This window comes from Drosophila biarmipes, chromosome 2L (genome assembly GCF_025231255.1).
Source record: "Drosophila biarmipes strain raj3 chromosome 2L, RU_DBia_V1.1, whole genome shotgun sequence".
NCBI classification, from domain to species: Eukaryota; Metazoa; Arthropoda; class Insecta; order Diptera; family Drosophilidae; genus Drosophila; species Drosophila biarmipes.
The window spans coordinates 13,156,756-13,181,632 of NC_066612.1; the positions used below are offsets into that span (position 1 = coordinate 13,156,756).

Here is a 24,877-nt window from a genome sequence, read left to right on the forward strand (position 1 = left end):
AATTCAATAATTCTTAAAAGATATGTTCGCTTGTAAAATAATAAAAATATCATACACCATAAAAATAAATTAAAATTCATTATTTTAAGAAAAAGAGTTCATAGATACTTAATATATCATGGTCTTTAGAGACAAATTGTTGTTTATTATTTGATCAAAGTCTCGCAAGCATTTGAGTATTTTCTTTGTGTGTATGTACACTTAGGTGTACATGTATAAAGACACTTGTACATGTTCCATTTACTTTTATGGCACTGCAGGGCTGGTAAAGTTCCTTTGGTCTGCCCCATGGTCGGTTGTTTTTTTTGGGCTTTTCTTTCTTGCTTTGGACATGTCGAAATGCATTTCACAGTTGTTTGTCGGCCGGCTTGGTCTTGGCCCGGTCAAATCGGTTTGGGCCGCCATGTGTCGTGACCCTGCCCGCAATCCTGCCAGTTCATTCCGACAAATGGCCACCGGATGGGCCGCTGTGCCTCTCTCTCTGCCTCTCCACGGGGACGTCTGTGTGTGCGTGTGGAAATGTGCATTTCCCATTTCGCCATTTTGCCATCACCACAAGTTGACATTTGGCGACTTTAAAAGCGTCCTAAAGTCAGGCTAATATGTGCTTGGATGCCAGTATGCGTGGTTACTTTTCGGTATGGTTTATAATTTGTGTTGTCTACATTTTATGTTTTAAAAAACATTATATTTCTTCTTTAAAAATATAAACTTTTATGTATTTCAAACGGACTGCAAAAACTATTTAATTTATATAGCTGGTAGTGCTTATCGTAAGAGAGTTATAACTCATGTCACAAAATATTTATATGTATTATAAATATAAATATTATCGCTTATGGCATATTCTATAGAATTTAAAGGGACTGCTGCTTTTATTATTCATAGTAAATAAAAAGGAAATAAAAAAAGTAATAGGTTTTACTCATTAAATTCAAAGGTTTTACTTGTTGATTGGATAAAAGAAAACATGAACATATAAAATGATGCAGATCTGAAAGTTCCAATAAATTTTCAATGTTTGTACCAGGTCACGTAGCCTAGGGAAAGAAGAAATTTATCAACTTGGGCTGTTTGGTTTTGAAAATTGTTTATTATGATTTGGCCGAAATTAATTGAGTTGGACTTGATTCGTTCAGCTTTTTGCTGCCCTGTTGACACTTTCATTGAATTATGGCCAAGATATGTGTGCGCAAGCATGTGGAATCAGTCTGGGCCAGAGAAGTCCGGCTCTTGGCCACATCCAGAGCCGTGTTTGGGTCAAGTGTGGCTGACCGCGCATAAATCAACCGAAAAAGAGAACCGAACCAATTTCGAGACACATTGATCTGCCCCCACACGACCGACTCAAATATTTACAGGCAATTTTCAAGCAAATATTTTTCTTTTACTAGACACTGTCGATGTCCATTTGCACCTCCCCAACCCTGCGTTACAGTGTGCACTCTGCAGGCAGACAGTATGCCACATAGACGCGGAAGCGTGACCCAAATATTTGCTTGATTTATTAGCATTCGATGTTTCTTATGTGCTGTCGATAAAAAAATACTTGGATATTGTAGGAGCTCGTATTCCGTTTGTGTAACTTGAATTGATGAATCGGTTGGTGTAATTATGGGGCTTAAGATTGGTGATATTGGTAACATTTAATTTCGATGGAAAAAGTATAAAGGATATTTATGAGATAATTGTTTGTTAAGTAACATATCGAAGGATAATTGTTAGATACATACATAAAGCATTTTACACACATTTTTTATGTCTTATCTCAATTATAATGCCTTTTTTAAAGTTCTTTAATTTTTAGTGCTGGTAAGGGTAGCACGAGTGCGGCTTTTTCTTCATCCAATGGGTTCTACATCGAAGTGCTGCAATGGGAAATGATGTGCGACAGTTCGCACAACTTGGAAGATGCAACTGGCAGATAGAAAGCAAAGTTTCGACTTGGAATTATTTTGTGGCTTTACAAAGTTCTCACCTTATTTTTGGCAGTCGAGAGGGTATTTAAAGTTACCTTAGATAAGCAAACAAGTGGAAGTGCCGGGCGATGAGGAAGCGAAATGTATCTGTAAGATGCGCTTCTGCTGCATCTTCTGGATACGTGTAGGTTGTTTGTTTTGCACCTGCCTCTTGTTTATTTTCCTTGTTAGGGCCGCCGTGAAAATCTGCTGCTGAAACTTTTCTCCAAAGAATGGAAAAAGACACAAAATTGCGTAAGTTTGTGATTCAGTTTCCTATCAGAATTTTTATATGTTTTTCGCCTTGTTGTTGGTCAATCGAATTGGTTTTTTTTTTGTCTAAAGAACGCGGGGATAAAATCAATTGGTTAGGCTAAGCCTGATAAATTTCTTTGTCTTAGAATTTATGACTCCTGTTGAATTTTTCGGCTCTACTTTCCTTGCGGTATCCTTTTCTGCTCCCTTTCGAAAAAACCCAAGCAATTTGTCACGCTTTTCCATGGGCTGGCAATGTCAAAGCCATTGACAATTGGCAATTCTCCAAACAAGGGGGAAAAACTTGTTGAGTATCTGCAAAAGTATCTTTGTATCTTCAGGGCTCTTTGTGCTATGCCCAACACTTCAATTATTCAAATGCCTACCGATTTCGATAGGCCACCGCCTCCCAGATGGTGAATCTCAATCGCATTTTTCTTATTCCCTTTATTTTTCGTTTTCATTTCCATTTTTAATTTCATTTGCTTTTTATATCTTTCTTCCTTTGTGGTTTCATTTGCATTTCACTTGAGCACCGCATTGGGGCAGGTTCAGGTTGGTTTCTCCTTTTTCCTATTTCACCCAGATTGAAATGCTTTTAGATCCGAACTGGTAACATAAAACTCTTTTCTAATGGTAGCTAATGGCGTTCTTCTGGCAAAAAGCCTTGGTTTCTTGGTTTTTTTGTTTGATGACTCAATCCGGTTAAATGCGGTAACTGACTCAAGATATCTATGGTCCGGATTAATTAAAGTATGAGGTATGGCTGTTTTAAGGAAGAATTTAGCGAGATTAAACACTTTATACGTTCTTATGATTAAATGTTTGAAAAAGGTACATTTTTATACATGGCATGCGTACATGTCAATCAAAAAATAGCCCTGGTGAAATGAAAACTTCATAAGAGATTTCTGCTATCAAATTTGGAGACTTAAAATTATATTATGAAAAGATTTTCCAGAATCGTTTGCTTCCTTTCACTTTTATAAAAGAAAAGACACTATTTTCGTTTACATATTAAACATTTCATTTCACAAGCTTAAGTCCGTTCGAAGAGAAATTCATCAATTTTGTGGCACAAGAATCTTCATACCTCCCTGCTCTTTAAAGACTCCTTTATGAGTGGCTTGCTCTGGGACTCAACAGCCAGCTGTCCGGTATTTCTGGCTAATAGACAGGGGGAAAAGTGACAGAGTCGCCATGCAAACGACTGGCAGTTGGACATTTCAATCAAGGCAGTTGCTCCGGCTCTGAAATTTACCTGTTAGCTGCCGACCGATGACGATTGCTAATCACTTCACTGCCCCATTTGCCAAGGCTTCTGAGCGGTGGCAGCAATCTGGCAGATTCGGCGTCGAGTGAAAACAGTTGGCAAATGAATTTGATTTATGCAACGGCAACTCTTTGGACTACTTCTTCCAATAACTGGAACCCAATCGGAGGCCATAAATCTTGTCCACGTTGGCGGTCTGTATCTCTGCTTTCCGGGGGAACGTGCCTCGGGTCTAATCACAGGCATCAGTTGCCCCTCAGGGCAACACCTTCCTCTGGTTGTGCCTTCCTTGCCACATGCTGTCATGTCCCCTCCTGGAATTTCGTTTTTGGACACCCCATTTTCGGTCTCGAAACTTTTTCAATTTTCCAGCAAAAAGTTGACAAGTTCTCGCCCGCAAAATTTAAGCCAACATTTTTAAGAAACAAGATGTATGACGTTGCCATCTACATAATGCCGGCTCTATATGTATCTCTGAATGTATCGCAATGTGGACACGAAAAATGGGGATGCATCTTTGCGGGAGCATCTCCAACCTCTTCCGGTTTCCTCCGGCGCTGTTGCATGCAAATTTCATGCAAAAATATGTGAAATTTCGAATTTAAATGACGCCGCTGCAGCACTCCCTTAGTTTTGCCTTGCCGCTACACTAACAGAAAAAAGTGTAGGAGCTTCAGATTAAATATAAACTATATTTTTTTAAATGATTTTCGGTACTTTTTTTGTATAGTAAAAAGATTAAAAATAGTAGTTAGATTACACTCGCTTGGTTACAGTTTTTTAATATTTTTTTTTATAAATGACAAATAGGCACAAAACTGTAAATGCACACTTAACAATCTTTCGATAATGCTGACAGTTTCAAAAATGTATAAATAAAAAACTTTACCTTTTTTAAAACTAACCAATAAAATGTCAAAGTTTATATTTTAATTTTAAAATAGAAAAGTAGGGGAGTTTTGATTGATTATTTTTTCTCATTTTAAAATTAATTTTATACATATAGCTTAACTAAATATAAAAAAAGATTTTTCTTAATTTTTTTATAGGAAATACATTTTGGGTGATGTTTTTGATTACATTATTTTGTAAAATAGATTTTTTGGCATTTTAAAATTTTAGAGAACTTAGATTGTTTAGATTTCTTCCAGAGTACTCCACCGTTTTAGTGTGTTACTGCTACTGTGTTACTACTGCGACTCGGTGCTGCTCGCCTCCCAGAATTTATGGCGTTTGCATGTCTGAATTTATCTGCTTGTTTCACATGCAAATGCAGTCAAAGGGCGGAGTGGGCGGTGAAATAGGGGCGGGGCAATGGGGAGATGATCAAGCTGGGAAATCGGTGCTGGGAGTGGGGCTTCGAGGGGTGTTTTCCATCTCGTAATGGTGATAAAAATAGAAACATTTTACTGGCAAAACGCGAGCACCGAGAGAACATGCCAACTTGTACAAGTATTTGCAATATAGCCCTTTCGCCCCTATTTCCACTTTTTTTGCTTTCGTTTCGCTGCGTTTCAGTTTCAGTTTCGGCTTGGTTTGGTTTTGGCCGTTACCTTTAACAGATTTTCCGTTTTGGCCGGGTTAAACGAAACCATGTCAGTACTGAGGTGGCCTCCAGGGAGGTAGTTGGGCAGCCAAAGGGGTGGAGCTGGGTTCACGCACTGTGGGGTTTGTTAAAATAAGAGCAGTCATTTATTTAAAAACGATACTTAAAACTTGGTGTACTACAGACCAAAAATCACGTACAATAAAACCATTTTAAAACTTTGGGTTAACTTTTTTAAATTTTCAAATTTTAAAAACTTAAAATAATAAAAAAAACTGTCTAATAATTGTAATATTTAGTATTTTCATTAATTAATAATTATAAAAAAGTAAACGGCTTTATTTAATTGTTTGTAGGCTCTTCGTTACCTTAGGGTTCTTAAACGTCTCAAATATTGTTCTGGCTCTATAAAAACAGCCTAAAACAACCTCTGCCTCTGTTTGCTATTCCCATTGTAGGTCGAGTGTGCTGGGTCCATGGGCATTGCTCTTTCATCATACGTGTTCATTCATAAAAATTTTATATTTATTTGCATGCACAAAAAAGCGAAAAGGCCCAAAAAGCCGAACTGGCTTACTTTTATCCACCTTTTCGGAGCCCACCTTTCACTCCCCTTCCCCGTCCACTGGGCGTGTGTAGTTTGACCTTGAGCTACGGCGCCCAGCTGAGCCATCCTGACTTGTTGGAGCTCTTTCCTCAGCCTTTTCCGCAACTGTTTTAATATTCCTTCAAGATGCGGGAACTCTTGCATTCTGTGTGTGCCCGTTTGAGCGATTTCCTCGGTTTTATTATGTGCCTTTTTGGGTCGTTTATTGCTGGCGGTTATTTGTTCCCACCTACGTGACTAGGCCTTCTCTGAAAGTCTTCCTGAAACTCCCCCTAAAGTTCTCCAATCTTTGACTACTTTGCTGTGGCAACAAGTGTGTCCAATTCCGACTTCAAAGTTGCCGTGAGAGGACTCAAACGTTTACGTCAAGACTCTCTGTTCCACCCTCGCAAAGTTTTCGGCTTAAAAGCTTACAAAGTCTGATTTAAGGAAAATTTGTCATTGATGGGTTTCTTAAGAGCAGGGAAGTTATTCATACATATGTGGAATTATTTGGACCTTTCTTCTGCAAATATAATAGCTTAAATTTATAACACGGTTGTATAAATTTATAAAGCTGTTCAGGTATTTATTGGTATTTATACATTTTTCTAGGGATTTCCTTGGTTTTTCGTTTACATTCCTTTTATTCCAAAAGACATTTACACTTGTTGATAAGCGTTTTTATGGCTGGCCCTCCTTGTGACTCACCGCCAGCGGACAACCGATAATATTTGAGATGCTTCCTAGGTTTCCCAGGCCCGTTACTTGGCCCCTTCGAAGACCTGCTTAAAGAGTGCAGAACTGTTTGCCCCGGTGGCCAGCACTTCCGTTTAGTGGGGGCCACCTTCCTCATCTCCATTCATCTGCTCCATCATCATCATCAATGGCAGCATATTGTACGGTCTATTCTCTATTCCATCCGCCTTCACTAGCGCTAAACATTTCATCTTAAGCCAGGGGATTAAAAAGAGAAAAACATTTTAGCAGACACAAAGCGGCGCCTTCTTTTCTGGGCAAACAAAAGGGGCCTATAACCCAGAAAGTAATGCAAAAAAAGAATGGCAATAGAACCTGGGAAAGGAGAGGATAGGGCCAAAACACGCGACAAGACAATGGGGAACAAGAAACGCGTTAAAAGTACACTGAGAAACTAGCCCCATAATATCCAGGAGTCGCTGTGTCTGAAAAAATAATTTTCAGCGTTTTCGGTAAATTCTATTTTTAGTGTTAACCTATTCTTTTTGAAATTCGATGAAATTAAGTAAGACTTCTTTTTGTTTTTATTATTTACCTAATAGAATATTCTGTTAAGATTAAATTATAAGTAAGATATCTGATATCGAAAGAATATTAACAATTTTAAAGCGGTCATGAAGATTATCATGATGATTTTCAGAGTTAGTAATTGAAGTAAAAATATTTAAAAGTTTATTTTACAATTGAGATTTAATGTCTTAATTTTTTTAAGTGCTTTAGAAGGAGCTGCGGAAGCTGAAGGAAGTGTCTGCCTCCTGGTGTTGTTAACAAGCCAACAACAATGCCAACAACAACCACAGGCGCTGCAACAGCACCGCTAAAAAAGAAAGGAAATAGATATCGCCCCGTATAACGGAAAGCCAGACATATTTTTTCACAGATTTTAACGAGGCAAAAGAGACAAGAGGGCCACCAACACCGCCGATGAGATGATGGCAACTCGTCTTCAATGGCAAAGGCATTTGTCCCTGGCTATCTTCTAGGAGGAATATCATGCATATATACACAACGTACCAGTATCTATATCTCCCGAGTTCCTTGTCGCATGTGGGTGGTGTAAAGAGGGCGTGGCAGTTGAGCGTTTGAGGCAACTTTGTGCGCTTTGCTATTCGTTTGGGGTTATATTTGTCATAAAAGTGGCTACAAAGTGTGCCAGGTGAAGACTGATGGGGGACTAAAAGTGTAAGAAAGTGGGAATGGGTAAAAAGACAATGGGGTTTCCTTTAAATGCTGCTATCTTATATTATTGAAGAAGCTGAAGAAGGAAACAGCCATTAGGAGAGTATGAAATTTCAATAACATTTAAATCTAAGTAGTTTTTTGCGTCTTGCAATATATATATCTTCATAACTAAGACATGATTATTAGGCAGCCTCATATCAGCCTCAGATTAATCTAACGAATGCCGAATACCATAAAGTTTCAAAATCACCCAGCTATAAACTTTCGATTGGCTTGGCATAAAGTAATTTGTTGATTTTCTCAGGAGATCTAACGAGACAAAGAAACAAATTGATGCCATTAAGGTAGCAGCTCTAACTTACAAATTCCTTTTTAGTTTACCCAGTTAGCCGGAGCACAAAGTATTTTGTTACCCCTTGCCAACCCGCTTTTTCCCCAATTCAGTAGCGTTTATTTTCTTGGCCATTTTACTCCCCTGGCAATCGCTTACTTAGTCTGTTTGCTCATGACTCTCCTTTTGCCGGATTCCTGCACACATTGGCCCACTTGGTGAAGATATCAACTTGAAAATTGTCCGAGACACGCCCCCAAAACACGACGCCCCCAAGAAAATAACTCCATGTTCCTTGGCCTGACTCACAGGTTTGTGTCTGTATCTTATGGATTGCCCAGCAGCTAAGCCAAGAAAATTCATCCATTACAATCACAGCAACAACGGGGAAAACAATTTGAGCCAAAAAGTTGCCACACCCACTCGACTTTTCCACCCCCTCCCGCCGTTTTCCATGGATTTGCTCCTCTTTGTTTATCGCTCTTGACTTTGCCGTATTTTTTGCTCTGTTATTGTTTTTCCTGAAAGTTTATTGGCATTTAACCTGCAGCCCCGACCCTTTTCCGCCCGCGCTGCCTGATTGATTAGGTCGATCGGGAAATGCTAATTACTGTCTGGCCCCCAAAGGGCAATGGATTTTCCCCCTCGGGAAAGTGCGATTAAATTTTTATAATTTGACGCTTGCAATAATAGCGACTGAAATTGAAGTTACCGCAAGGCAAGTTTAATTATTAGTTTAAAGTGATTTATTTATATTATTATATTATATTATATTTGTTTGAATTTAATTGTTTTTTATTTCTTTAATCGTTGTTCTTAAATTGATTTATTTATTTACCCTATTTATGTCGGTCAGTTTAATTTTAAGATATATATTTTATTATCTCCCCGCCTTGAAAAACTTTTCAGCTACTAAAAACAGTTAAAAAGTAAAACAGGGAAACGCTTCTGAGATAGAAAAGTTTTGCCAGGGTTAAATGGTAGGGGTTTTCCCAATTACTGGTGGCTTTTAATGCCTTAACCCTCCAAAAAGTTTGTGTCGCGTTCGTTCAAGCATTTTAGTCAACCTAATGAGCAACTTGATGATTTTTTAACGCTCTATCGAGCACTGGCAATGATTTCATTAGCTCTCCGAGAAGGCTTGGAAAATGGCTGAAACTCGGCGCGGACTGAACTGAAGTGAAGTGCAGTGTAAATTGCCCCATGATTATTAAATTGCCTCTTACTGATGCAGAGTGGATTTAGTTTTCGGGGGAGTCGTCGTTGAAAACTTGTTGAGAAGTTGAGAATGTTGCAAATTAGTTGGCTTAACTTGGCTTAGGGGCTTAACCCAAGGAAGGGGCTGTGGGCGCTTACGTGTTGTGCTGCCTGAGAATATTTCAGGAAATCTTGGTCATAATTGGATATGAGTTTTATACCACTTAATTGTGTGGCCAAACTTACTTAAGAGGGCAACCTATGTAATATATGAAAATTCTTAGGGACACGAGTACGATTTTATATTCATAGCAAGTAGAAATTGCTTGTTAGGTTTCATTTCATTATCCCAAACTCCTTTTCTCAGCAAACCCATTTTATTCGCTTAACCTTTTTCCGTGCCTATTTGACTTACATTTTTTTAAGCCAAATGAAGATACAAATTGAGCGTAAAATTCAACACATAATAAGGTTTTTATGGGGGAAGCGCACATCCAGCTTTATAGCTTATCACCTACCGAAACTCACCCCAGAAACACACAATGCACACACCCAACAATAATATAACAATCTTTACAATCTTCAAACTAAAGAAAACGAAACTTGTTTGCCTTGGAGCTTACAAAAATCAAACAAGAAAGGCCATAATAAAATAGTGCGGGGCGGAGAAGTATTTAGAGATCAAAAAGGAGAGAATTATCATAGGGAACTCTAAAGAAGTGAAAGAACTAATTCACTACGACTATATATCAACCATAATTCGCTATAATCAGCTATCTTAGCCACTGTGACTTAATGGGAAACGCACAAATCTTTTACTGATCGCCTGACAAATCCTATTTCCACGCCCAGTAAGGAAAATCAATTTTCCGGAAAGAAAAAAATGGTTACGAGAATAATAAAATGTTCTTAAGGTCTTTATTTCAGACCTCAACCCTTTCTATTCGGTTCTTTTATCATCGATCAGTCTTAGGATGGGCCACTTTTTTATGATCATGCTAAGAAGTTGGCTTCCTCTAAGATCGGTGACTCACTGGAAACCTTTTTCGTTTTTAAAAACATTTCGTTTAATGGCAATTAGTTGGAAAATTTGTACTTTATTGTTACATGCCGGAGTTCAAGGATATTAAAGTGTAGAGTTCCTGGAAATCACACATTTTGTGGTTCGGTAAAACAAACAGAAGATGAGCGCTAGAGTTGGAAATAAAACACCATCTCATTATTGTTATTATGTAATGAATGTCTGTGCAACTGCCCACACAAAGAGCAAAAATCAGCAGCCAACGCACAGCAGTCTTGAGAATTAGAGAACTTGAGTAGAGGTTCTCAGGCGGCAGAAGGAAAGTAAAAGACATGGGCGTGCAGCCAAAGCTGTTGATGTGGTCTCAGATGAAGATGATTGCTACACTCAAAAATATCTTTGTCACCCAAAAAAACAGAACGTATACAAATAATACCAAGGCCATGACTGATTTTTCAGAAAAAAATTAAATTTAATTATATAACCTATTTTAAAATTATTTTGAAAATTGTATTTTTTATATCCATCTTAAAATTACTTTACAATTGTATTTTTTAAGCACATGTTTACTTACTTTTTCTCATAAAAAAATACTAAAGAAGTAGTTACTACATTAATAAGAATAAGAGAAGTTAATGGTTTTTGTAGTGCGTATTCCGTGTGCACAATTTCCACAAGTTTCTTCCTGTGAAGATTGTGTGGGAGATTACTGACATTTTATTTTATGATGCTACATGCACAATGTCCAACTGAAATTAAATTCAGCTTCCTAAACTGGTTAGGCTAACGAATTTCCAGGCTGATCGCCCGGATTGGTAATAGATTTTGTAGTAATTTTTCTTATTTCCTCAGACGCCGAATGTTGCTGGCCTCATGCTGCGCCTTGTGGATCGCAACATTGTGCTGTGTTGCCAATGTAAATGCTGTAAACATTTTAGTTCTTACCATCTTATTACTATTAAGAAGGAATTTTAGAGGCGACGATGGCTTTTTGTTGTAGTGTATATATTTTACTATTTCGGTGTCAATTAGATTGCGCTTTGATTGGATTGGCGTTAAAAAATAAAGGACTGTCATAGAAATAAGTTTACCGTATCGGATTCATCTCCCAGTCTTCTCGGTAGACGTTTACTTTTACGTATAATAAATAATGTTGCCTGTTACAATTTCCGAAAAATATTACGTTTCCACAGGATGTTTTGTTAAAGCTCTAACGAAACATTAGATTCCTGCAAGACAACTTTTTATAAAAACTTTTCATATCAAAACTTCTAATTACAAGGGAAATTCTATGGCGGCGATTTGAGATAAGCTTTTTAGAGTTTTTGATAATCCCTGGACCGTTTTGAAAATAATACCGGGAAAGACGTATCCTCGGGCTGTGCCGAAGACTGTAAAAGCTATGAGGCCAGGCATCTTGTTATGGTTCTATTCGAGATGGTTATCGAATCGATTGGATTGCATTTTCCCCTTAAATTTTCTCTCTTGTGGATTGCAACATTGTGGACCGTGGACGCATCCGCATCTTCTGCCAGCGACTGAGGCCCATTCGAGATCCCGTGTGCCAGTCGTTATCTGAACGTCGGGAACTGTGGATTTGTCCGCCCCTCCGTGGAGCCTCGCGACCTGAACCTACCATTTACCGGAGCAAATTACCATCTATGAAACTCCGCCATCTGGCCGAGGAAGTCAAAACAAACAAATCATTGCACAAACAAGCCGCCACGTAACACCGCACATACAGATAGATATACGCACCGGAGATATATACTCGGATGTGCGTGAGTGGACTGGTGGGTGTGTTTTTCTTGCCTCCTGGCACCGCGTCAAAAGTCGCGCGCGGGTTCTGCCGCAGATTTATGTCCGCGGTAATTTGTTGAAGCCAAAAATCTAATAACCATTAATCAAAGTTGAAGAACAATTCGCCAAAAACCCGAAGGGAAATGAATTTTGTGGAATATTAAAAATTAAATAAATGAAAAGTGCTATGAGAAATTGTGTGGTAAAATAAAAGCGAATTAAAAAAGAGTGCAATTGTGAATTGTGGATTAATACATTGAGCTATTTTGAACAAATCAGTAACGTCAAAATTGAACATCAAAATTTAAGATTCATAGTAAATAAAAGCATATTTTTACTTAAAATTGAAACAGACCACCATTGCGATTTTAAAAATACGTATTTAATAAATAAATGCATTACTGAAATAATTTTTATTTTACAAAATTGCATTTCCTTAAAAAATAGGAACAATTTTTTTAAAACATTAAGGATTTATTGCCAGTTATAAACAATTAAAATTCCTTTTAAACAAATAATAACGAAATATTCAAGTTGTCAACAAGTGTCAGAGCATAAGGCGGCAATATTAATTGCAAATTGTCGGACAAAAGAAATGCTTTAAACAAAACAAACGACAAAGAAGCGTGCACAAAAAACGCGTGTGAGAACAAGCAAAACAAAGAGCAAATTATTTCTAGAAAAGCGACAGTAAAAACAATGAACTCCCCCAGGGGACACCGAATGATCTTCAAAATGTACTGGCTAATTCTGATACTAATGCCCCTTGCTTGGGCCAACGGGAGCGATTTAAAGGGAGCACCTGTGATGACCACAGAGGGCTCCACTTCGGCTCATCGAAACGCCCATCAGCAGCAGCGGTTGCAGCAACTGCAGGAGGCGCAGCAACTGGAGGCCCATCAGCAACATCATCATCATTTGCGGCACGAGCAGCACTTGCGGGCCGAGCTGGAGGGGAATCGCCAGCCGTCGATCGAGAACTTCGAAATGGGTGGGTCCAAGAGGGCCTTCATCGATCCCCAGTTGCCCATGCAGCAGCACCACTTGCGCCACCACAATCGTCACCATCTGAGCTGGGAGCAGAGGGTCTTTCCCTCGTTGCGTCATCAGCAACATCGCTTGGCCCTTGGAGCCAGTACGCCCCGAAATATTATAACCACCGAGGCACCCACCACCACACATCATGGTCTGATCTCAAACCACTCGCGCTACTTTGACAGGGATGGCATCTTTCCCTCCTGGGCTGAGCCGCGATCCACCAGGGGTCCCAACTGGCGACAGGAAGTGGATTCCAGCGACTCCGATGAGGATAGCGATGAGGATGCCGACGACGAGGATTATGAGTACGATGAGGATGCCGATTCCAATGGGGTCGATGAAGAACTGGCCCGCCAAATGCCCCGGTACTCTTTGTTCACCCAGAAGCTACCGCACATTGACTTGAAGGAGCCCGATTACAATGCCTACGATCAGTCGGATGAACTTGATATAGTTTCGAATAAAAATAGTAATCATAATAGTAACAAACACCCCAGTGTAGCCAATCCGCACGACAAGTCCGCTGGCAAACGCAACATATTCGACTGGTTGTTCAAGCAAGACAGGGAAAAAGAGGTTGTTAAAAAACCACACACCACAACCACAACAACGACGACCACCACTTCGACAACCACAACCGTAAGGCCCATGGTGCGCACGGAAAGGCCAAAACTGCAATTAATAGATGCCAATCTGAGGAACAACGGTGGCGAGGAGGAGGACTCCAACGAGGATTCGGACTCCGAGTCGGAGGAGGGCTTCTCCAACGAACAGTGGAACAAAATCGAGCACGAGCACCACCTCAGGCAGCAGAAGCACCAGAAGGAACTGCTGGCGATGCGCGAGAAGAGCAGGAACACCCCTCTCATAAGAAACATTGAGAATGAGGTGAGTCTGGCATTGCGCCCATTGTTCCGACTCTACTGATAAGTCGGAGGCATACCGCCGATTTCATGATGTCATTAGGCATTGTTGTTGCTCTGACATTGCTCCATTATGTGGGCTCGCTGGCGAGGGGGCTCTGGGCAGGGGAGGCCCTGATAAGGGGTTCTGCTTATAAGCAGCGAGAAATAGAGACTGTGGCCACAAATGACCAACAGATTTTTGGGGCCGGGCAGTGTTTGGGGTTTCGGTTTCGATTTCACGATCGATTTTCATTTGTTGCTGGGTTAGTCACAGCGAAAAACCATCAGTAAACAAATTGATTGATGTTTAAGTGCACTGGGAAATCATTGAAATTGTTTATTTATAATTATTTCTGATAGGTATATAAATATTCTAAAATTTTAATTACATCATTTCGTTATTTTCCGTAAAATGTAAAATTATTCTAAGCTCTTTTTTTTATTTTTATCTAAGATTTAACTCTTTAAAGAAAAGAATATATTTTTCAAAAATTGAAAATTAAACTTTGTATTAAAAGTAGAAGTTTCTAGAAACACAAAGCAATCACTTGATAATTCTGAAAGAATATTATTCACTTTGAGCAACAGAAGAAAAATTAATAGAAACAGATGCATACATCCGATTTAACGTAGGTTTTATTTACCTACCATATTTCTCACCTAGAACTTTGTGCCAGAAATTTCTGACAGTGCACTGGCACTGTTCACCCCGACATAACGCACTGACCATGGCTAATGCCGTTTGCATTCTGGCTTACAACAAAAGCAGACATGTTTTGGTGCTCATGTCAAATATTTACACACTGTGGAAAAGGTCGGGGGGCTGTGTTTTGGGAGTGGGCTGGGGCTTTAAGAGGGGAAAGGATAGCAGCTGCCTTTTGCTAACTCAGCACTTTTTGGCTGACCATTCGCCATTCACCATTGCGGCCTGGCTAATTGAAACCAGCTAGCACAACAACAAAAATCAACAAAATCCACAATAACAATTAAATCGTTGCATTTGATTTGAGCTGGTTGTGGACAGAGGCTCTAGATTTTTTGCATTCTCCTAATTGCATTTTCATGCGTCTCTTTGATCGATCGAACCTGAGGTCACTGGAATTACCACCCAGCTTGGTGTAATTACCTTTACAAAAAAAAGTCCCAATTAAATTAGCCCCAAAGCAAATAATGTTCGTTGGTTCTGGCGGGTAAATGAAAATACCCAAAGCATCCTGCTTTAGTTTGTTTTTAGTGTCCCCTGTTTATTTTTATTGGCCCAGCATTTTGACTTTACTGCGGGTAAATTAAGTTTAGTCGTCATTGCGATGAGCTCTTACGTTAATGTCCTTGAGCTATCGATGTCGTTAAATTGAACTGAGCGGAGGTAAAATTAAAATCAGCCGGGGATCCCTCGATGTGGATGAGGGATAAAGCCTATAAGTCTTCAAAAACACTTTTTATTTTATTTAGTGCATAAAAAAAATGTACAATTCTAAAAATAGCCAATTGTTTGTTAATTAAAACTTTGGTACTATTTGTCTTTGTTAGTTTAATTTATACAATTTTCCTAACTAAACAATGTCAACTATTTTAATGCAGAGCAAAGTGAAAAGTAAAAGATATGTTACACAAATTACACATATATCATTTCAGAGTACATAATAATCCTAATCCTCTGTAATTATTTTTTTCGCCTGAATTCATGTATTTATTTTGCCATTTAATTCCATATTAAATATTGTACAACTCAATCGAAATTAATTCCATTGAAAAAATGTAATTTAAAACATAATCAAAAATTTAAATATGAATTAAGTGGGCAACAAGCATTGACAATTGTGTGTGCTTAAAATGTAAATGCGAAATGCACTCGAAATATTGTTAACAGCTAAATAAACACTCGGCTAAAACAAGGCGCTCAATAAGAGCTGAAATAATTACCAAAACCAACAACAAAGAGCAGCTGCGTGTAAAACAACACGGAAAACAAAAGTTAACCAACAAAAGAGCAGGTTTTTTTTGGGGGGGAGGTGAAAGGTGGGCCGACAGGTGAATTGGCGCTGAGCCATCAGAATAACAAGGCGCCAGCACCCCATTTTCCCCAACCAATTTTCCAGGTTTCCCCCTAGAACAATACAATTAACACATGTCTGCGGATGACGACGGTTTCCTATGGGCTGTGTTTTCCTCTACCTTTTCCTCATCCGGATGTACTGCATCCTTCCCTCCTTCCTTCCCATATTTTTTTGTTCGCCCTAGCTATGCTAAATGGAAGTGTTCTGCCAGTTTTACTCCCATAAACCCTGAATATCCCCGCCGTGTTAACATGCCACTACCCCAATGCATTTTACTCAACTCACTTTCCATTTAATTGGCATCGCTTTACTCTTTTATTAAGTTTATTTGGTTTGGAAATACATTTTATATTTGGTCTGGCTGCTCGTTAATGAGCTCTTCACTGAGGTCATTTGGAATGATGTTTAATTAACCTTTCAGATTGCCCGGGCACTTTGTAAAGTTGTATTATATCTTTTTGAACATTTTTGTTTGTAATTCCACAAGACATATTTTTGTAATATATTTTATCACTTGTTCAAACGAATTTAATTTGCAATAAATCACAGAAGAAACAAATCCCATCTCTTTGTGCCTGATGAAAAATGTTTAACCTAAAATCCCTGTAATCCCTTAAACCAGTTCCGGTTCAATCGTATGTTAACTGAAAAAATAGAAGGGCAGATTTCCGATTTAAATAAAATGTTTTATTTGTAGTTCAGACCTTTCGGTTTCCTTGAAAGTGTTGGAAAAACGCACGTGCCAGATACATTTTGCAATGTACATATTGCACTGCAATTGGTTTAGGCCCTTCGGTGATGTGGCTGCAATTTCGGTGCGTTTCAGAGGCCTTGAAAGGCTTTCCCCTTAATTCTTTTCCAGGTGCTTTTTTCTCGTAACTCAAATGCACATCCCTCATTTGCACAGCCTTGTATTTTCCCTGGTATTTTCCCAAAAAGCTGTCACTGCCACAAATGCTGTCACTTCTTCTCCAGCTTTTCCATCTGCTGTTTTTGCAGTTTCTGTTCGTAAGCTTTTAGCCGCCTTTTGTGGGCGTGTTTTCCTATATTGCCGGCTTGCTTGTTTTTCTTCCTGTTACAGTTGCTTCCGTTCCGTTCCTTTATCGTTTTTTTGCACTTACCAGATCTTCAGAAAAGTCGTGAAGAAGCGAACCCACAGTGAGCTTAGCCTTTGTGCGCCGAAATGCCAGAAGCGGTTAAGGAATGACAACTGAAACCACACACGCACAGTACAGTGGAGCCCATAATCGACCACCCGCCGATGTGGCCGTACAGTGGGGTTCATCACTCACCACCCGCCGATGTGGCTGAAGGTTGTCACTGCGGTTGCAACGACCTTGGAGCTCAGAAGCAGCGGGAGCCATCGTGGCCCATAAAAGTGGTAACAATTATGGAGGCTCGTAGATAAAATGGGGGGAGGGCTGTTGAAAAGTGCTCAACGAAGCAGTGGTAGAACTCGTGTTGTGGCGAAAAGTTAAACACGACTGAAAACGCGGTTCAGAAACGAATGAAAAGTTTTGTCTTACTGCAAAACTTGACACAAATTAACAATCCATAAACAATAAGGATAATAATTATATTCATTCCTTAGTTAATTATAACTTTGAAAAGGCATACCATAAAGTTAAGAAATGTAATGGATTTGGAACTTGATAAGTAATATTTATTATAAGTCTCAAGGAAACCAATGCCAAACAAACCATAACAAAATTTACAGAATTAAATAAATGTTTCCAATAGAACTGGATTAACCTTAGCTATTGACAAACTTGATATCTGAAAATAGATTTGGATAGAAATTTACTGTTTTTTATTTTGTTTAGGAACTGTTTCAGCTTCCTTAATAGTTATAAGCTTTTTACTTTTAAAAATACTTTTTTCTATTTTTCAGACATTATTAGTTGTTTTCCTTTCGTAATTACTTTCTCAGATGTATTAGAAATTTCTTGATTATTTTTTTAGTTATTTACCCTGGCATTTGCTGTTGATGACATTTTTCAGCTAATTTCCACTCACATTTTGTACATTTTCCTTTTTGGCCTGCTATTGGCAGTGCAATTTTCCCAACCTCTCGCCCATTTTGCAATGTTTTATATTTTTGCTTCCTTTGCTGCTGCTGTTTTTGCTCATGCCGGGGGCATTCATTAGTTGTTCTCGACCCCCGAGGAACTGTGAGTATATCATTTGGAAGGAATTTTCCGCTCTTCCCATAGAAAAATACTTGACTTCCCCTCTCTTGGCCACTGAAGTCTCATTCGTTGGCCGCTGCCTCCCATTGCACAACTTTAGCTTATTGTCTCCAGATTGCTTCTTGTTTGGGTTTCTTCTTTGGTTTTGGCTGACTTCCTAAGCCGACGATGGTCTTGGCCCGTTCTGCTTTTCTACATAATTTATAGCAGCTTCTAATATAAATTTTAAGAAATTATTTTCCCACTCTCTTTGGAAGCCGAAAAAGCAATATAAATTCTCGCAACTAATTGGCAATGGTGCTGTTGTCTTTTTGCTGGGCGGCTTATGGGGAGTTGGGAGTTTCAATGACTTTATTAGACTGCCAAGATTACGTATATGGAAGGGCCTTTTGCTTTTTTTCACCCCCATTCTTTTTTTTTGTATTTTAATGTTTCTTTTGTACCGCACATGCTGCGCTGGAAATTCTTGGAATGCCGCGAAAACTGTTAGCGGCTCCGTCACTTTATAAATCATGCCGCACACACTTACAGCCGAGGTCAAGAAAATAGAAGCCCAGCCTTTACTCAGTTTGTTAATAATATCAGTAAACGGAAAAAATAATTATTGTTTATATTGTTGGATAAGAATTATTTACCTGAATTTAAATTAATTAAACTATATATTCTATTCACAAATGAAATTTTTAACTTGTTCCAGAAAACAGACTTCAATTTTTTTTGTTAAAATTGAAATCTCTTGCAGTATGTTTTAAAATTATTTTTCATGTTCTAATTTTATGAAAATAAATTTATTTTTTTATGTATTTATTTTATTTATGTTTCCAAACATCGAAAGTATATCATCCGAAATAGGACTGCTATCATACTTGCTAGGATTGTAGATATACATAAAGAAAAGGGCGGAAGGGCAAATTAGGGAGGGAGGCGACGAAAGCAGTTTGTTAGTTAATCTGACAGAAAACGGTTTGTCAGTGGCAGAATGATATGTATCTTTGTATTTGTTGAATGCATTCGCAGTTTGCCTTTGCTGGTTCCACCAAACCAAAGCACTCTATTTCTGTCTCTTTCCCACGAATCAGCCCATCTCTTTCTGTGTGTCAGTGGGTCTTTAAGTAACTAACCGAAGACACATGTGACGAGATGCCGACTTTGTGATTGATTTCGATGATGAGCTCGGCAAAGAATTCATTGTAATTCATTGAAATGCAAGGCTGATGCGCCGTCTTAGCCCATCGTTTTTTTTTTGGGGTCAAGGTGGATGGATTCGCTTGGTGCGTTTACAGTTAGAACCCTATTACGATCCGCGATCACGTTTGGCATGATTTAAGCTGCGAGCGGAGGCATAAATATTTTATTACGTGACAAGGAATTCTCGAACGGAGGAGAGCGGGACTTTTAGTTTATGGTTAATGGTTATTTGGATGGAGCTGTGCCAGCTGCAATTGCCATATAACTTTATAAGTCTGACCCAAATCGAAGTGTCAAAAATAGACTTTATTGAAGTGGTAGATTGAGAGAATTTCGTTGAACCCAAAGAATATCTAGAAAATGTAATGTATATGGTGTGACTCATTTTCTGTCAGCACATATTTTATTAAATAACCTGTAACCAAGAGACTTTAAACCAAAATGTAAAATCTAGAATGATTGGGGTTACGTGAGACAATGGTTTATAAAAAAGAATTGTGTACATTTGCTTAAAGGGGAACATTTATTATTTTAACCCTCGTTAACAACTGAACTGTAACATTTAACAGTGATTTATGTTTAAATTTTAAAAGGGTTTAGATCTTTCACAAAATTGATTTTAACAGATAGTCACCCTCATTCAAGTTAATGGAAATTCATTACCAGTAGCTTGAATACCAATATAATAAGATTTATTGTCCAAACTAATTATTTTAAATAGTTTAATTGAATCAGTACTTGACATGTTGAATAATCATAATCCTATACATAATTCCTAAGTTTTCTAACTTTATAGCTAACTGTTATTTATTTCATTTTCTTAATATATTATACTTTATGACCAGCAACACCTTAATATCAAACAACAATTTTCGAGTAATTCTGGAATCTAATAGCTCTGAAAAACCCCACCCGAATGGGAAATGAGATTTTATTTCATGCAACACTTGCAAGTGACAAAATAAAAAATGCTGAAAATAACATGCTTGTCAAAGAGTCGAGTTGACGATAAATCATGACCAGCAAACAAAAATATTTTTGTTGACGCGTTTGTTGCAAGTCCATTGCGAAATACTTGCCCTACAATTTCTGTCTCCACGTGAACGCCCCGCTTACCAATTTCGTTTTTGAAAAAGCCGCAAAAGACAAATTGAAAGTCGTGTTAGCCGTTTTATGAAAAGAGGCTTTGCGGAAAGAGGAAAGTGTCACGGTCACGCCTGTTATTTAAATCCACATAGAAACACAAAAAACGGTAACTAAACTGAACTATTGAACTGCAAGTAGATATCCAAAAAAACACACAAAAATAGCAGCATGAAAAACTCACTCGAATAAATAAAATTTGTGTGCAAGTGCTGTCGACCTTCAACGATTGAAATTGGAAAAAAAGTACCAAATAAAAATGAATTTGTGGGCACAAAACAGTTGAGATTCTATTTAGTAAACTAGCAAACTAAACATTTTTAGTTCAAGTAAATCCAGCTACAATTTGTATCTAGGATTGATAGAATAAATAATTGAACAATTATAAAATTTTATCAAATTTACAATCTTATCTGAAGAAATCTAAAGATTGCTAAAACCTCTATTGCTTCAATAAGGAATATTTGACTGTACTTCCACCATAGAATGTATCTGAGACCCATTTTCCTGAGTGTGTCGGCGGGAGCTCTGCACTGGAACACATCATGTCCAAGCAAATAAATCAAAGCGGGCTCTAAAAGGGAAATAAAGTTCTGCTCTTGATGATCTGGAACCCCTTTGCTGCCACCTGCTGTGCTGCATTGTCCCACCTGATGTTGGGTACCTGGTGGAAGTGCTTCAGGTGCTTGATGTAATCTCTCCCACGCACACACACTCGAAAACCGAGTCCGCAAAGGTCAAAGGTGGCCTGGCAAATGTCTTCATTCAAAGCATATATTGAAGTTGATGCATTGCCCGGCTGGTCATTAAAAATTAAACGTAAATCTTTTGAGTCAGTCATGCCACTCTGGGGACCCTTCAGCCGTGTGCGGGTGTGTGTAGTTCAAACATTTGTACACATGTATCTGAGTCTAGGCCCTGGTATGTGTGTCAAAAAGTCGCTGGAAATTGCAAGCCCATTACCCACATGTATAAAGTATAAGAGCCGCGATTACAGAGCCAAGTCAAGCCGGGAAAATCTCCGGCGAGCGAGAACACACCCACTCGAATGTGCTCGAGGTGTGTGTGTTACTGACAAGTGTCACACAATTTTCATGGGGGGCACAGTGGAAAAGCAACTAGGAAAATAAACAAATTTCCTCGAACTCTTTGCTTAAAATGCATTACTTAATTTTTAGGATTAGGAAAACCCACCCTAATTCCATAAATTTTTTGTTGGTTTTTTTTTTTAATAAATTTTAAATTAAGTTTCATAAATACATTAATGTCTTTTAGAGTTTCCGAATAAGTAATAGTAAAAATAATAGTTAAAAGTGATATAAGTATAAGTTTTATTAGCTCCATAAATTCCAAAAGGTTTTAAATGGCTTAATCTTGTTTTATCAAGAGGGTCCAAGATACATTTGCATTTAAATCTTTTGATAAATGAACTGTTTAAGTACAGTGCTTAAAAGGCAACTTTATGCAGTGATTAATGCCCGAGTATTGTATTCAATATGCATTCGATTCCACTGTGCATCTCAACTCATTTGGCATTACAAAAGTTGTCTGTTCACCGGCGAGTGGCGCATGAAAAACGACCAGAGTTTCAAAAAAGAAACCGAAAACTGTCATGCACTTTTTGACAGCTAAATCAATAAGCATAATTTTGGGCCACGGCAAGAGTGGAATCCACTGCACTCAGAGTGGCATTATTGAATACGGGATATCAAGTAATGCAGCAGAAAATTCATGATGGGGGGCCTGTGTTTCTGGCATTTGGCAGGCTGACAAAAATCTGCATTTGAATGCAATTTAATTAATGTCCGTGGTCAATAATGATGATGACTCAATTCCTCATCGATTTCGGCATTCGATAGATCTCTGGGGTCACGATTTTTGGCCGAACGTTAACATTAACCCATTGTGAACGTTTGACACCACGTAAATCTCTTTTGCAGGCGCGTCACAATTTATGACATTCGAGATTGTTGAGAGACATCGAAGACATCGGCAAATTGAATGCCAATGCCAGGCGGACCGTCAATAAATCGAATCTAATTGCTTCGATTGGCACATGGAAAAGCCCAGTAGCAGACCCCCCGATACCACCAATTTGATTAATTTCTTCTCTTTTTTCGTTTCTGTTAAATTGTTAGAAATTTCCAATGTCTCCGGTTGCACTCCGTTTGCATTATGCATGAGAAGCGAGATTCAGTGTCGGTTTCTTCGGTTCGATCGGTTGGATCGGCTTGTTTGTTTGCTTGACATGCGGACAGCGCCTCAGTGCGTTTCATCAATATTTCATTTTCAGCATTTATAAGCGATTTCCTTTTATTACACAATTTTATTTCAATTTTATTGGATTCCGATTGGGAACAATGCACTCGTGAGGTCTTAAAACGAGGCTCACGACCATTAACTTCGCACTCGGAAGGTGTTTTATATATCAGGGCTTATAACTGCTTCTCCAGACGGGTGGGGCCTTTTCGACTGACAGGCCAGACACTTTAACACTTTCGCTTTTCAATGAAATAAAACCCCAACTCGATTTGTTCGGGGAGACCCAAGGAGGCTTTGGGGATTTGTGGCATCATAAAGCAGAACATTTGAGTATTTCTAAGCAGCTCTCCCAAGCTAATCCAACTTGAATTTATTGCCGCTGATTTCATTACAAATTTCTAAACTTTTATTTCTGGCAGAGAAGGCTAATCGACGGAACAAAGTCAAGGCTATCGAGGGGTCTAAAAATAATATGAAGCATTTTAATCGGCAGGGGAGTGATGTGTTTGAATGTGTTGTAAAAGATAATAAATATTATCAATGTTTCATAATTTATGTTGTGTAACAACCATACCTCTGAGGAAGACATTTAAATATTTTGATGGTATATAATTACGTTCGAATTTGAATATGTTTTATAGTCCATTAACCGCTTTAAAATTCGAAAATTCAATTTTTAAAATGAATTAATAATGCCCATTTTAAATGCTATGTTCGTGTCTAAGTTTAAATAAAGAAATAAGTGATCTTTCTCCGATTGCCTTAAAAATAGCTTACATTTTGTTAAGTTTTTTTATTACTTTAAGGTGACTTAACTTCTTCTATTTGATTTACATATGTATGTAGCCAGTTAACAGAGAAATGAATCAATTCTGGAATCAGAGGCATGAGCTTTAACTTGGGAAGGAGCCATAGGTCTGGCCCCAAGTTTAGTTAGTTCCCAGAACAGCTGTGCATAAATCAGTGGCTCTTTCATCAGTCATTAAATCTGCCCGCCTGGATCCTCGCGATGCCACAATTTGCATACTGCCTCCGTATCTAACCAGCTACCTTTATTGTTCCCCGTCCCAATTCCCCAACTCTCCTGTGGTGCTCTGCACCTGCTGCTCACCGATGTGCGCTTCATCAACCGCCAATAGCCAATAGCTGGAACATTGTGCCGAGACCCTCGAGGTCAGCTCATAAACTAAACGCTATAAGAGAGTCAAATGCTCGCCGGCTTGGTTAATCACTTCATCAACGTCCAAATCGCCAGCAAATCAACCCGAAATGGACGGTGTGCAGCGGGAGGTGGGTCAATGGATTCTAGAGTCGATGGCAAACAAATCTCGGAGTCATCAAAACCATTTTTTTTAATACTCTAGCTCGGGGTGTGTTAAAGTTGTCTATGTTTTAAAATAAGACCAATAAATATAAAATTATACCTAAAGACAATTAAGAACAAACTCTGTAATTAACAAAGAACATTAATATTTATTTTAAATCGAAGGTGTGATAAATTCCCATTTAGATATAAAATTTAAAGGTATTGAGTATTGCATTGTACCATGGGGACAACTAGGTTTTTAAAATTCCTTATTAAAGTCTCCTGAAGTATGCAACACAATGGCAATTTGTGGACCTTAAAGCGCAGTATGCTTTTGGGCACCTTTTGTAAATTATTTCAGTGACCTAATGATGGAAAAATAAGCCCCTAAAAATAATTTAGAGTTAAAAATTTTTCCTAGGTTTTTAAAAACAATTTTAGAAAGGGTATCTGTAGTTTCAGATTCCTTGGCAACTCTTTCTTCATTTTTAACTCATTGGTCGTGGCCTTCGTGTCCACCGCGGGGCAGTTGCAACTGCCTGACAGTCTGCAGTCTGCACTCCGTGGTCTCCAGTCTGTAGTCTCTTTCCATAGTCTTCCAACTTCTTCGTCGTCTTCGTCTTCTAGTTAAAATCTCAGCTCTACGTGGCTCGAGTTTGGTTCGTGGTTGCCAGACAGACGGCGGTTGCCAACTAATAATTGCCAAAGGCCGGGGGAAAATCCGTACGACTGGCAAGCGAATTTGCACAAAGTTGCAAATCATTTGACAGGCGGGGTGGCAGTGGCTGCTGCAAGATTTTCGCTCTGGCTCCGCTTTTGTTGGCTCTTGCATTCCGCTTGCGCGCTTGTTTGTTTTGCACAAATCTGTGGCTGCTGTTGCC

At 38.6% G+C, this 24,877-nt stretch overlaps 1 protein-coding gene across 7 annotated transcripts in view; it reads left to right on the forward strand.

Annotated features, from left to right (window-relative positions):
• The first annotated feature begins 11,301 nt into the window (after window positions 1–11,301).
• The window catches only part of LOC108034014 (involucrin), a 64,158-nt gene continuing 50,582 nt past the window's right edge, over window positions 11,302–24,877 (forward strand). For 2 of the 7 annotated variants that reach the window (XM_050885016.1, XM_050885018.1), the window contains exons 1-2: window positions 11,302–11,976; window positions 12,443–13,834. In XM_050885016.1, coding sequence (XP_050740973.1) covers window positions 12,608–13,834 — 1,227 coding nt within the window. In that variant the 5' untranslated portion in view covers window positions 11,302–11,976; window positions 12,443–12,607. Of the gene's footprint in view, window positions 11,977–12,355; window positions 13,835–17,032; window positions 17,139–23,536; window positions 23,744–24,877 lie in introns of those variants that run through there. The other 5 variants (XM_050885019.1, XM_050885017.1, XM_050885015.1 and 2 more) reach the window with 5 other exon arrangements.